We start from the raw sequence: 14,521 nt of genomic DNA on the forward strand, positions 1-14,521 counted from the left end.
GATCAGATGTAGTGTTCTACATCTGCCATTATGGCGTCATAACAAAGGCATCGATGACGTCACAAAAATAACACTTATTCCCCATGAGGAGTACTTGCCGTGTGCCAAGTTTTAATATTTTCCTTGGTGTGGTTTCAGAGATACAGAGGTCCAAAGTTTTTCAGTTTCAGTTTCTGCCACACCCCGTGACCTATGATGTCACAATTATCATAAAAAACATTCTGCATGAGTAGTTGCTCATATGGTGAAAAATTTGTCTCAATCCGACAAGCGGTTACAGAGAAAGAAAAATTTTTAAAAATCCATTAATCATAAGGATATAAAGATATATATATATATATATATATATATATATATATATATATATATATATATATATATATATATATACGCACGCACGCACGCACGCACGCGCGCACGCACGCGCACGCACGCACGCACGTGCGCACACACACACACACACACACACACACGCACACACACACACACACACACACACACACACACACACACACACACACACACACACACACACACACACACACACACACACACACACACACACACACACACACTGGGGAGAACAAGTATTTGATGCACTGCCGATTTTGCAGGTTTTTCCCACTTACAAATCACGTAGAGGTCTGTAATTTTTATCATAGGTACACTTCAACTGTGAAAGATGGAATCTAGTCTTTAAGAAGCCCTCCCATTCTCCACTCATTACCTGTATTAACTGCACCTGTTTGAACTCGTTATCTGAATAAAAGACAGCTGTCCACACTCAATCAATCAGACTCCAACATCCACAACAGGCAAGAACAGAGAGCTGTCTCAGGACATCAGGGACAAAATTGTAGATTTGCACAAAGCTGGGATGGGCTACAGGACAATAGGCAAGCAGCTTGGTGAGAAGGCAACAACTGTTGGCACAATTATTAGAAAATGGAAGAAGTTCAAGATAACAGTCAATCTCCCTCGGTCTGGAGCTCCATGCAAGATCTCACCTCGTGGAGCCTCAATGATCATGAGAAAGGTGAGGCATCAGCCCAGAACTACACGGCAGGACCTGGTCAATGACCTGAAGAGAGTTGGGACCACAGTATCAAAGAAAACCATAAGTAACACACTACGCCGTCATGGATTAATATCCTGCAGCGCACGCAAGGTCTCTCTGCTCAAGCCAGCGCATGTCCACGCCCATTTGAAGTTTGCCAATGAGCATCTGGATGATCCAGAGGAGGAATGGGAGAAGGTCATGTGGTCTGATGAGACCAAAATAGAGCTTTTTGGTTTAAACTCCACTCGCCGTGTTTGGAGGAAGAAGAAGGATGAGTACAACCCCAAGAACACCATCCCAACCGTGAAGCATGGAGGTGGAAACATCATTCTTTGGGGATGCTTTTCTGCAAAGGGGACAGGATGACTGCACCGTATTGAGGGGAGGATGGATGGGGCCATGTATCGTGAGATCTTGGCCAACAACCTCCTTCCCTCAACAAGAGCATTGAAGATGGGGCGTGGCTGGGTCTTCCAGCATGACAACGACCCGAAACACACAGCCAGGGCAACTCAGGAGTGGCTCCGTAAGAAGCATCTCAAGGTCCTGGAGTGACCGAGCCAGTCTCCAGACCTGAACCCAATAGAAAATCTTTGTAGGGAGCTGAAAGTCTGTGTTGCCCAGCGACAGCCCCGAAACCTGAAGGATCTGGAGAAGATCTGTATGGAGGAGTGGGCCAAAATCCCTGCTGCAGTCTGTGCAAACCTGGTTAAGAACTACAGGAAACGTCTGATCTCTGCAATTGCAAACAAAGGTTTCTGTACCAAATATTAAGTTCTGTTTTTCTGATGTATCAAATACTTATTTCATGCAATAAAATGCAAATTAATTATTTAAAAATCATACAGTGTGATTTTCAGGATTTTTATTTTAGATTCCATCTTTCACAGTTGAAGTGGACCTATGATAAACATTACAGACCTCTATGTGCTTTGTAAGTGGGAAAACCTGCAAAATCGGCAGTGTATCAAATACTTGTTCTCCCCACTGTATGTATGTATGTATGTATATATATATATATATATATATATATATATATATATATATATATATATATATATATATATATATATATATATATATATATATATATATATATATATATATATATATATATATATATATATATATATATATATATATATGTATATATATATATATATATCTTCTCTCCTTCTTTCGGCTGCTCCCGATAGGGGTCGCCACAGTGGATCATCCGTATGATCCGCATAGCGATTTGGCACATGTTTTACGCCGGATGCCCTTCCTGACGCAACCCTGGTTGCCTCTTACGACACAGGGATATGGTACACCTATTTTAACCAGGCTATACACCGGCCCACTATATGGTACTCATTTCACCGACCTCGGAAGGATGACAGGCTGAGTCAACCCCCTGGTGTATTAATTCAGTGGCCCAACGGGGCTTGAACTCAGGACCTTTTGGATCCCAAGCCGCTGCCCTAACCACTGCGCCAACACCAGGCTACATATATATATATATAGTATATATAATCAATATAGTTTTAACATTAATCGATTTTAATGTACCATTCTCTTTACAGAGCATTGGTGCTACTGAAGTCGTTTCTTGGCAAGGATACAGGGTGATTTGCCATTTGCTTCACAGAAATGGCTATCCGTTCTCTGTCCTTTAACTGCCGAGTGTCAAGCAAGGAAGCAGCATGCATCATCATTTTATAAGTCGTTGGTATGACTTAGTCAGGGTTTGAACCGCCGACCTCCCAGACTCAGAGTGGACGCTCTAACAATTACAAAAACAGAGAGCCTGGTCTTTACCTGAAATTACAAGGACATGAGTGACAATAGACAAAACTAGTACGGTGCATGAGATTCGAACTTGGGATACCAAGATCATGATCTATGTGCTCAGATGGAAACATCAAACATGACATACTTCCTGGTTCAAAAAAGAAAGTTTTCAGAGACTTGCTCTACTGAAGGATCCATGAGTATTATTAGCAAGTGATCTGCACCATCACATCTTAATTGTCTGGATGTTTTTACTCTGAAGGTTATGTTACCTGTTTTTTCTGTGAAAATGCAGACAGACAGACAGACAGACAGACAGAGGGCACCTTCAAAATTAATTCTACTTTGCATCATTGTTCCCTCAATTCTCTTCATGGCATCATTTTCCTGCTCAGTATAATTTTAAATCATGACGGATGGCTTTTCATTTATTTGGGAATCAGATTTATCTGAATGTTTTCAGTGGTCCTGTGGTTTTTGGGCATTCTAAAAAATTCCTGTGTACATTTAAAAAGTTTGAAAGTAACTCAAAGTACATCTGGTACCGATTTAACAAAACTGAATAAACTATCCGTTGCAATCTGCACACTGGGAATATCATGGTGATTTGACTGCTCAAAAAGATTTGCAACAAACTTCTGAGAATTTAAACTCAAGACTCGTTCTCTTTTCCACTCGTTTACCGTGTCTGCCGCTGTGAGGTTGATACCAAGGCCACCAGCTCGCGTGCTCAACAAGAAGACAAAGATGTCTGACCTGAGGGAAGTGTAGAAGACAACGGCAAAGTTAAGTCAAAACAAAAATAACCTACTGGGCCTTCACAAAAGAGCCGTACCTCGAAGAAACTCCACCTACTTCTTGTTTGGTACAACACCCCTCCACAGTTCCTCTCCCCACCCCCACCCTTAGCTGCTTGTTAATTTCAATCTTCACATCTCAAATACAAAAAACTACCAAGGATGAAAAAAAAAAGACTTTGCTTGGGTTTTTAATCCTTTACTCTACGGGCAGACCACCTAATATTAATGGGGAGGAGGGGGAAAAATAAACTTCCTAGGACTTAAAATTGGCCTCTCAAAACAGATAAACAAATGAATGTTTGTGAGTAACATGTTGAATTTATATCAACACACATTCCATTTGAAATGGCTAAAGCCACACACAGACTTCATCATCGTTAAAACCTTACCCAATATGAATATTATTTTTGTCATAATTTAAGGGGGCTTTTTTACCCTTACATCTGAAAATGGAGGGAGGGGTGACGGGCGAATTAAAGGAAAAAAGGAGAGTTAAAGAAAAAAAGGCGAGAAAATGCAAAGGTGCACGGGGAGTCATGAAGCGGGTTGGGAAGTCAACGTAAAAGGAAGAATGGGTTTGGGGGGGGGGGGGAGGCCAAGGATTCTACTTTTGGGTAACATACGCAAGGAACTTTGGTGCGGTAAGAGGCCATTCGGCTCATCATGCATGCACTAGACCCACAGCAGTATCGTCACCCATCCACATACAAGCAACCTACCATCCATACCAGCCAATATCCCCATACCCCTCCATCTCCAACGCATCTAAATTATATTTAAAAGTTAACCACATTCTCCGCCGCCACTACCTTTCCGAAAAGACCATTCCATGTATTAACCACTCTCTGACTGAAAGATTCCTGCCTTCAAACTGTCTCAACTCTCATCTTCTTTACCCTAAAGCCATGTCTACTGGTCCTAACATTGTCCACTCCACTGATAAAACTCTACTGCACCTATCTTGTCCACACCCTTCATTATCTTAAACATCTCAATCAAATCCCCTCTTAATTGCCTCCTTTCCAATGTATAAAGTTCTGTCTCCTTCAAACATTCCTCATGTCTTAGTCCAGCTAGCCCTTGAATTAATCTAGAAGCTCAACACAGTACCCACTCTATGGCAGCTCTATCCTTCCTGAGTTGTGTTGACCAAAACTGCACACAATATTCTCGATGAGGCCTCACCAAATTCCTACACAGTGTTAAAACTACCTCTTTTGACTTTTGATTTATAATTTATCCCCCCACAAATACAACCAAAAATCCTGTTTGCTTTACCTATAGCTGCCTTTACCTTTACCTGTATAGCCTTTACCTATAGCACTGTGCTGTCTGCTTATCCACCCCCCCCCCCCAACATGTATTACCACCCCCAGATCCTTCTCCTGTGTGACATGCTCCAAGACTGCCCCTTGCATCATGCAATCTCGATTTTCATTATTCTTACCCATTCCCGGCACCTTACATTTCTTTATGTTAAAGTGCATCTGCCAATCTTCTGCCCAATCATTTAAGATATCCAGACTTTCCTGAATCCAATCATCCCCCTCTCTGCTATCCACCTTACCTCTAAGCTTTGTGTCATCTGCAAACATCGAAAGCTGACTGAACCCCATTATCCAAATCATTGATGTAAATTATGAATAATAATGGTCCGAGAACTGATCCTTGAGGCCACTCCCACTCACAGCCACTCCTTGCTTCCCATCACTAGTTCAGTTTCCAATCCAGTTGGATACCTTGGCTAACAACATCCTGTATGGTATCTTCCCAAATGCCTTCTCAAAGTCAAGATATACTATACGTCCCTCATCCACCCAATGAAAAACGACTTAATAGAACATTTAATAAATCTGTTAAACATCATCTCCCTTGAGTAAACCCATGCTGACTGCTTTTTATTAGTTTGTATTCATTCAAGTGATTTCCTATCAGTTCCTTCATGTATCCAACATCCAACCCCCACTGAACTCAAGATAATGGGTCTATAGTTCCCAAATTATTCTCTGGATCCTTTACTAAACTTTCTACTCTCCAATCCTCCCGATACCTGTCCTGTCCAAACATAAGATACAAATGGGCCCAAATAGTTTGCATTTGACTTTTGTATCATTTCAGTACCTATTTCCAGGAATACAGACCCTGATTTGCAGTGTGGTTTGTAATGGGTTTTTACCTCCACCACCAGAGGTGAAGGAGGTCATGTCTGTCTGTTTGTTTGTGTACAGGATATCTCAAGAAGTAGTGCACGGATCCAGATAAAACTTCGTGGACGGGTTGGGTGTGTCACAAGGACGAAGTGATTCGATTTTGGTGAAGATCCGAATCCGGATCTGGATACAAGAATTATTTAATTTTCAAAGTGATTCTTCACCATTGTGAGATTGGGCTAAAAACGATATATAATTATATAACATGACATTTCAAAAATGTTTTGGGTCCGATATGTTCTCGTGGATCAGGAATTACGTGGCGGAGGTATGTGCTCCACCGAGTGTCCTAGTTTTTAACTGCAAAGCACTTCATAAAATGTATGTAAATTAAAAAATTCCATTTTGTTCAGAAGGTAACACCTGCTCTGAAAGTCAGCCACCATATCCCTGCGCTCTGAGATTTTGGACGAGCCATCCAACCGGATATAGATATGATTCCGGTGCACCATGTACTCCTGGACAAGACAAATGAATGCAATCACACAGTCATTTTGTAAGTTTAGTGCATTTTTCAAGTTCATGCATGCAACACAGGTTCAATTCCCTAATGTATAAACTTGTTCATTATTTACTCACGTCATTGGAATTCATGGAAAAGTACAACTATGTCTACTGACGTCTTTGTCCTGAATTTGATAAATGTGAGGAAGCTACTCCTTGAGCCTTAAATCAGTTAGAAAAAAAAAAAAACACACACACACACACACACAAGTTGCACACATTAAAGTCTGTGGCTTTAAATTACGTATCTCATAAATCAAGAAAACTTCAACAATCTCGAGATCACAAACATACCTCCAAAAGGTCAATCATGCGCGTCATTTGTGAATAAATAAGCACGCGATGTGACTGCGATTTCAACCGTGCCAGGAGAGCATCGAGTGCAGACAGCTTCCCACTGTCCGTAATCAAAGATTCCTTGTCTGCAAGCACAGACACACAAACACATCGCTTTTGTCTGCAGGCAATTGTTTTAGACAGTCATACTGCCTCTCTCTGTCGATGACCAAAGGGCCCTTGAGCCTTGAGCGTCGATAAGTGCGGACGTGCAACAGGGATCGGGTGAAATAATCAAATAAAATGGGCATCGTCAGCGGATGAGGCCTCAGGCAGAACCCAAGGCCGTTCAGCACGCAAACAGGAAGCTCCTGCTAATGTGTTTCTCACGTCCGATTCTCACACATCAAAACAATCCCTGGCTGCAAGCCTCCCGACTACCCTGCCCCCTTATCCTTTCTTGATCAGTTGCGCAGCCTGAATGCAGCACCGGTGAAGGTTATTCTGCACAGCGCAGTGCAAATTGGGAACAGTAGATCATTACAGTCACCGATCACAATTTCTTCATAGCAAAATACATTTCATATTCAGGGTTCAAGTGAAGGGCATTATCTGCAATTCCTTTTATTTTTCTTCTTCTGCTTCTTTTTTTTTTTTTCGATAAACAAAAACAAGGCCGATGAAAGCACGTAAGTTGGAATAAACGTGTACAAGGTCACTCCCCTCGATGCTTCGCAAAGTTACATCCTAAAATGTGGAAGAAAAACACTTATTCCGAAGCTGAATGTCAGTATACAAAAAGTCTTGTAAAATAACATGTTTACCCCAAAGCAGAATTACAAATACATCCCATTCCCACGGTAATTATGCTCGATCTACGGCATTTGCTCAATCACTATCTTTCTTTAGTTTTAACCACAAAACTCACAATGTTACGCAACTTCGCGTTTCGCTGCTGTGCACTAATAAATATACCAAGACAACAAACATGGCTTCAAAGGGACAATGGCTCTCTTTTGTCAACTCACAGTTGTACAAAACGTGCTCGTGTACAGCGATGATATTGTTTAGGGCAAAGCATCCAAATCTTTTTTGGGTGTGCGGACTCCTTCCCAAGCTCTAAATGTTTTAGACCGCCATTTATGACTGATATGGACACAAAGCCGCTGAGTGCTGAGGTCTCATGTCTGCTGATATCTTATTTTTCAGACCCCCTCCCCCCCAAAAAAAACCCAGCAAACAGTTTAAAATTAGCTGCCTTTAAACTTTTGTTTGATAACACCTCGTAATATATAACGCACAGCGACCAGGGAGAGCTCCTGTTCACCGATGGTCCAAGTATGGTAATCATGAGCATTTACTCTGTTACTGCTGTTGGGTTTCACTTAACACTCCACTGCCACATGCTTTATTTTTTACTCGCTTTCTGTGCAACAAGTCTGTTTTTAGCCAAACATCCATTACAAGGTATTTCACAATGTATTATGCTAATAAAAAAAAATGCTGATTGTTTGGAGTTCTAACTGAACCTTGAATAATTTTTGACACACCCAACCCTCTCTCCAAGCTCCACGAGTAAGACTCCAAACATGACCCCTTCCTTCGCTATTGCTCTCACCTCCTTCTCGTCTATTTTGCCCTGCTTTGTCCCTTAAAATTCTCATAACCACTATCCTCCTAGCAAACCCCCTACTGCCTCCTCTTCCTTTTCTCAACTAACAACTTTCCCAACCATTTTCTTTCATGTATGCATTGTAAGTGACCCAAATCAATCATTCCAGCAACAGCTACTTCATTTCTTTATCACCCATTCTCATGTACAAACCAGGAATGCGAATGCAAGACCAGCCATGATGCGGTCGAAGAGCGGTGACACCCCCTTGAAGACTCTTCTCACGTCCAAATAGCAGTAGCTGCTTGTGGTCTACAGGGCCACATCGCTCCAGCTGTAACCTCTCAATCTCCGCACTGCGGTCACTGCAGAAGCATTGAGGGAATGGGCCCGTAGCCTGGGCAAGCAGAGTGGCGCGAGATCAGCAAAAACCCAAAAGCCAACCAATCCGTCCAAATCACTCCACAAATTCTCATGCGAACCCAACCTTTAAAATATCAAAACACCAAGCCAACTGACCCGTGGGATGTAGCTGTACAGAAAAGTGGAAAAAAAATATGGAACACAGGGTCGTGTCACAACATGAGAGCCTGGAGAAACAGATGTGGACCGAGCAAGACAAGATGGAGATACTTGGGTTTGCGAGGACGACAGATTGAAGATCATGTGATCGGCGTGACAGCAAATAGGCTCTGAGGGCTCCACAAAGACAAGCTCCTAAGCAGAAGGGAAAACAGACGGCAGCCAATTAGATGGGTACTAATACGACGGCCCGGATGGCGATAAGACTTCATTTTGAGCAATCCCATTTAAAGGTGAGGACTGATTTTACTTGGTGCCAGCAATGAACACTGCATGTTGGAACATACGGTCATCATGTGACCATTCCTGTCTGCAATCACGTGAAGATAAACTTTTCAAAGCAACTTTCACCAGAGAAGACATCTGCATTTGGCATTGGGGTCACACAAGTCATGACGAGGAATATTAACCGTGCGACCAATATATAACTGCAAACATAAGTGGGATGTAGTTAGTTGTGGCATGCGTGAAGCAAAGCCTGAGCAAAATGTTGTTATTCAGACAATTAAATGATGTAGGGATGATGGAACAAATGGCTTCTTTGCATTTCTTCTTATGTCTCCACTACGATAAAACGATAAAAACGAGAGCTGGGGGTTTATCTGGCTCTACAACAGAAGAACTTAAAAAACCCTTTTCTCATAGTTAAAAATATACCTAGATTGACTAACTCAAAACTGTTTATAGTTTGAAGAACAGAATGTGAAGCTCACCCGCATAGTAGGGGCGAGGAAATGTCGCTGCGACACCGATGAAAGATCTTGAACAAAGAACAGCGACCGATGACCTAACCTGTTGTCCACTTTATCATCACGCCAAGTGTGCTGGTGCCGCAAGAGCAGGGTTGCTCTGGCAGCCTGTACAATGCACAGCCACCTTAGTGTGGTGTGGGTACAAACACAGACTTTCATTATTATGAATCACAGTTAACCTCATAAACAGCAATGCATAAGTGCCACCATTAAAACGTCCATATATATCAGAGTACACCAACCTACCAACAGAGATCACCACTGGTTATTCAGTGCACAAGTTAGGTGTGCAGAATTATGCAATGTTGCATGTACCTGTAGAGAGGTCCTTGCTGAACCAACCTCTGCAGTTCAGTTGGGGACATGTCCACAAAGCGCGAAAAAGAAAAGGTACTCCAACATGTTGATCCTGCAAAAAAGGATTATTTTACTGGATGGCGTGAGCAACAATTCAATACCTTTATATGTAAAATATTTGGCCTGCATATGTAAAGGATGGTCTTATCATTGCCAAGCCCTGCTGTGCTATGGGCCCCAGCTGTCGTTTGTATGTTTTGTGCAGAGGTGTCTCCCCACCTCTGCACCAAATGCACAAAGCCACTCCCTCCACCTATTTCCCTCCATTCAGCTCTCATGAACTTACCTTTGTTGTGGAATAATGAATGGTGAATGTTCTCTGGGGAAAAAGGAGAAAATGTAAATTGAAGAAGCCTGCAAAGAAAAAAAAAAAATTGAACAACCTAAAAATTATCAGCAGCATCACAGTCTTCACCAAAATTGAAGTAATATTACGACTGATAAAGAACGACACGACAAATAAAATATTGGGGCATCATCATCATCATCATCATCATCATCAGTACACAACAGCACCAAGCACACCTGCATGGAGCACAATCACGATTCAACAAAATGATGAGAACTTTGATTAACCAATGAAAATCAGATTCGGCAAACAAAACAACATAAGAAAATCTTTAATCCTTAAAAAAAACTACGAGGCATCTTTCCACATTCCACATGAATAACTTAAGACCCCATGCAACTTACAACACCTACAAATAAATATATATATATATATATATATATATATATATATGTATATGTATATGTATATGTATATATATATATATATATATATATATATATATATATATATATATATATAATATATGTGCATGGCTCACAAAGTGGGTACACATACTGTTACACAAAGGGCAAAAAAAAAGTTTAGGGAAACATGAAATACAACCCATTATGTTAATCTGCATGTATTCAAATAGCGAAATCTAAATTTTTAGACCTGGAGCACGTCCGGTTTTAAAGTTACCACTGAATATATACAACACTAAATACACGTTCAAATTTCGAGCTTGGCGTCAGGGTTATGTACGGAATCAGATGAAAAAACAACGTAAATATTATATTTTGGGATAAGAAACAGATAATTTTTACTCTGCCTTTTTAAACAGGCTCAATATGTGACAGAAAAAAAGAAAGAAACAACACATTTTGAAAGGGTCCGATGTTATAAATTACGAAGAAAACACAGAGTTCAGTAGCAAAGAAAGCCACACTTGTAAGCGAAAAATAACGTTAAAATCGAATCTATTTCTTTTGAACTTTTGAAAATAATCACTTTAAACATGAAAAGAAAAACATAATTCTTACCTCTCGGATCCTCACGAAGCACCCAAAAAATTCTAGCGTTGGTTAAAATGAAGAATTATCAGACAAATGCGAGTCACCTCGTTCGGCTCGGCGTCCTCACGCTGGATTCGTAGGTTACGGCTCTCGCAAAGATATGGACACGAAGACAAACGCTGCGCTCGACGGCGAATGGAAATGTGCTGACACGCTTGCAAGTGCCTATTATATCCATCAATCGGGGAAGTTTGCAAGACGGCAAGATTTTCTAATGCTAGCGTTATTTGCATGCAATGAGAGATGATGATTCGTACATAACGGGACTGGCACGAAAATCAAGACGGGATTACTTGCGGTCCGAATTTAATTTTTCTGATCACAATTTTGATCTATATTTTTCTGCCATGAGACTCTGTCATATTTCCAAGTAATTAAAGGGAGATTTGGAATAAAAATCATAAGAAACATTATCAACACTGGACTCCTTATTTTTCTCGATGCAGTGAAAACGAAGCGTCATGTACGAATCCATTATTTCATTAGATAGGGTAGATGCCAGAAAACCCGAATAGGGAGACAGAACATCATCAAAACATAAAAGAGACACCAAAGTTCACATTCTGAGTCATCACACTCAAAATAACTGTCACATAAGAAACGTACAGCAAAATAAAATTTTTACCAATCAAACTTTAACATTTCTAAGGTTACAATACCCATATCTGTTGCTTTAATTCATCTTTAATAAAACAGGGAAATGGCGAATATGATATTGCCGGTTTCTACAGGTTCCCCAAGATGTCCACTTTCATTTCTGACCACTGATGGTTTGTCTAAGTACCTCATAATAGTTTTATGTGGAATTTCCCACAAACATACCACAGCATACCCACTTTGTGAGCCATGCACATTATATGTGTGTATATATATATATATATATATATATATATATATATATATATATATATATATATATATATATATATATATATATATATATATATCCCTTGCAGATACACAGCAAATCCACTCACTTTTGTTTAAAGAGACAAATCGATGTGGGTGTAGCCTCTCTGTAGATCATTTTGGGCATACGGAAGTAGTCCAAACAGAAGTGGAAGGGTGAGCGCGTCTCTTGCCTCTCAAAAAGATCAGGATGGTTACAGACCTATGGGTAAGGAAAATATCACAAGTGCTATCAAGCTTATAATTTGATAAACAAACAAATTTGCTAAGCATGAGGGAGCCCCTTAGATTCACAATAAGCTGAAGGGCCCATCTGCCAGCATTAGCTGGCGGACGTGAAAAATTCTCATGTTATTTTTTGGCGATGACGAAGTGAGTTGTTGCTGGCATCCGAGACAAATTCAAATAATTCCTGCCCTAACCAACAGGGGGCACAATATCGAAGCATATATATCTCTCGAAATCTCTATTATAATACCAAGCTTGCACACGAAAAACTCGCCGTCACACGATCCCTATGAAATTGCTGTGGCACTTAGTGGACATGCTGACAATGTTTGGGAAGTCTTGGCGTTCCATAATACCAATTGCATTTTGCACAATGCGTATTTTTGTCATTTCCAGTGTACGGTCTGTCGTCTGCTACCAGCTATGTTGTACTGCTATCCCATGCATGTGCACGGGTATCGCTAGTATCTCTATATATCTCTGTGCGCATATATATAAATATATATATATATATATATATATATATATATATATATATATATATATATATATATATATATCCACCACAGCGGATCATCCTTTATGATACGCATACTGATTTGGCATAGGTTTTACGCTGGATGCCCTTCCTGACGAATTCCTGGTCGCCTCTTACGACACAGTGATAAGGATTGGGTTTCGCCATGATTCCGGGCTGCCCTACACCCTCTCATATCACGGCCCAGCGCAGAGCAGAGCTCCCGTCCTCAAGCGGTCCTCCAACCCAAGCCTCCGAGTACCCAGATTACAGGCGCACGCCACTACGCACGGATATATATATATATATATATATATATATATATATATATATATATATATATATATATATATACATATATATATATGTATATATATATATATTTTTTTTCTCAATATATCTATCTATATATTGTTACCGCTGTGGAAATTCGCAATACACCATAAAGGGTCCCTAGATCAGTTATGACGCGAAGTGTATGTGCAGATAGTTCCCCACCGTTGTTTAAAAGGCTTTCGTGTGATTCATCGGGCTGCGACTCTTTGAGATAGCCGTTTTTCTGTTCTATCGTTATTTTGGACCGTGCGAAGACTTCAAACGAAGGCCCCGTGAAAGGCCTACAACCGCGCGCGAGTTTTCCCACCTTTTTTGCAGCGCAGGGGCTGACGGGAGAGGCTGCGAGAACTCGCTGGCAATTGGTGGATACGGGGTGTGAGGCGGCCGTGAGGAGGAAACGCCCCTTTTCGAGGAGCTTCTCGAAAGAGCTAGAGGAGAGGCGGAGCCAAAAAGGGGGTGGAGCCCTGCGCTATATAGGGCGGACCGCGCGCGGGCTCGGCCTCTCTCCTGCCTGGATCATCATGTTGGATTCATCCTTTCTCTCCATCGACGTCACTCTCTCCCTTGATCGCCAGGGTCGATGTCGTTCTCTCTTTGGTCCATAAGCTCTCTCCTTGTCTGGGTCGTCGACGTCATTCTCTCTCTGGTCCATGAGCTCTCTGTCTGGGTCGTCGACGTCGTTCTCTTGGTGGCCAGGGTCGAGCTCGCTCTCTCTCTCTCTCTCTCTCTCTCTCTCTTGGTGGCCAGGGTCGAGCTCGCTCTCTCTCTCTCTCTCTTGGTGGCCAGGGTCAAGCTCGCTCTCTCTCTCTCTCTGTCTGGGTCGTCGACGTCGTTCTCTCTTGGTGGCCAGGGTCGAGCTCACTCGCTCTCTCTCTCTCTCTCTCTCTCTCTCTCTCTCTCTCTCTCTGGTCCTGAAGCCCCTTCTGCCCTTCAGTCTTTTCTTGTTCGGTCGTGAAAGTACCAGCAGCAACGCAGGAGAGAGCTCGCTGACCACGCCAGGGGCCCGAGGTCAGACGCGGCTTCGCAAGGCCGTGGGGAGTCGACGTCGCAACCTGCCCACCGTCGCGCCACGAGGGCACGGCTACGCAAGGCCGTGGGGAGTAGACGTCGCGACCTGCCCACCGTCGCGCCACGAGGGCGCGGGTAAGACCCTTCAGTCTTGTGGGCCTTTTCGGTCATCCACCGCCCACGACCATAAAGGTTTACGAACCCCATCACCCCCTTGCCAATGAGGGGGTCATTTCTTTTGTTTTCGTAT

At 41.9% G+C, this 14,521-nt stretch overlaps 1 protein-coding gene across 5 annotated transcripts in view; it reads right to left on the reverse strand.

The window, feature by feature from the left end:
* The window catches only part of INO80 (INO80 complex ATPase subunit), a 111,345-nt gene that overhangs the window by 23,547 nt on the left and 73,277 nt on the right, over positions 1-14,521 (reverse strand). For all 5 annotated transcript variants that reach the window (XM_085870212.1, XM_085870211.1, XM_085870213.1 and 2 more), the window contains 9 exons: positions 12,251-12,384; positions 10,213-10,280; positions 9,885-9,978; positions 9,531-9,693; positions 8,755-8,952; positions 8,449-8,632; positions 6,642-6,769; positions 6,207-6,301; positions 3,517-3,589 (listed from right to left, as the gene is read on the reverse strand). In XM_085870212.1, coding sequence (XP_085726338.1) covers positions 3,517-3,589; positions 6,207-6,301; positions 6,642-6,769; positions 8,449-8,632; positions 8,755-8,952; positions 9,531-9,693; positions 9,885-9,978; positions 10,213-10,280; positions 12,251-12,384 — 1,137 coding nt within the window. The remainder of the gene's footprint in view (positions 1-3,516; positions 3,590-6,206; positions 6,302-6,641; positions 6,770-8,448; positions 8,633-8,754; positions 8,953-9,530; positions 9,694-9,884; positions 9,979-10,212; positions 10,281-12,250; positions 12,385-14,521) is intronic.

The sequence above is a fragment of the Eptatretus burgeri genome, chromosome 2, assembly GCF_056783735.1.
Source record: "Eptatretus burgeri isolate ZD-2024b chromosome 2, Ebu_testis_v1, whole genome shotgun sequence".
Classification (NCBI taxonomy): Eukaryota; Metazoa; Chordata; class Myxini; order Myxiniformes; family Myxinidae; genus Eptatretus; species Eptatretus burgeri.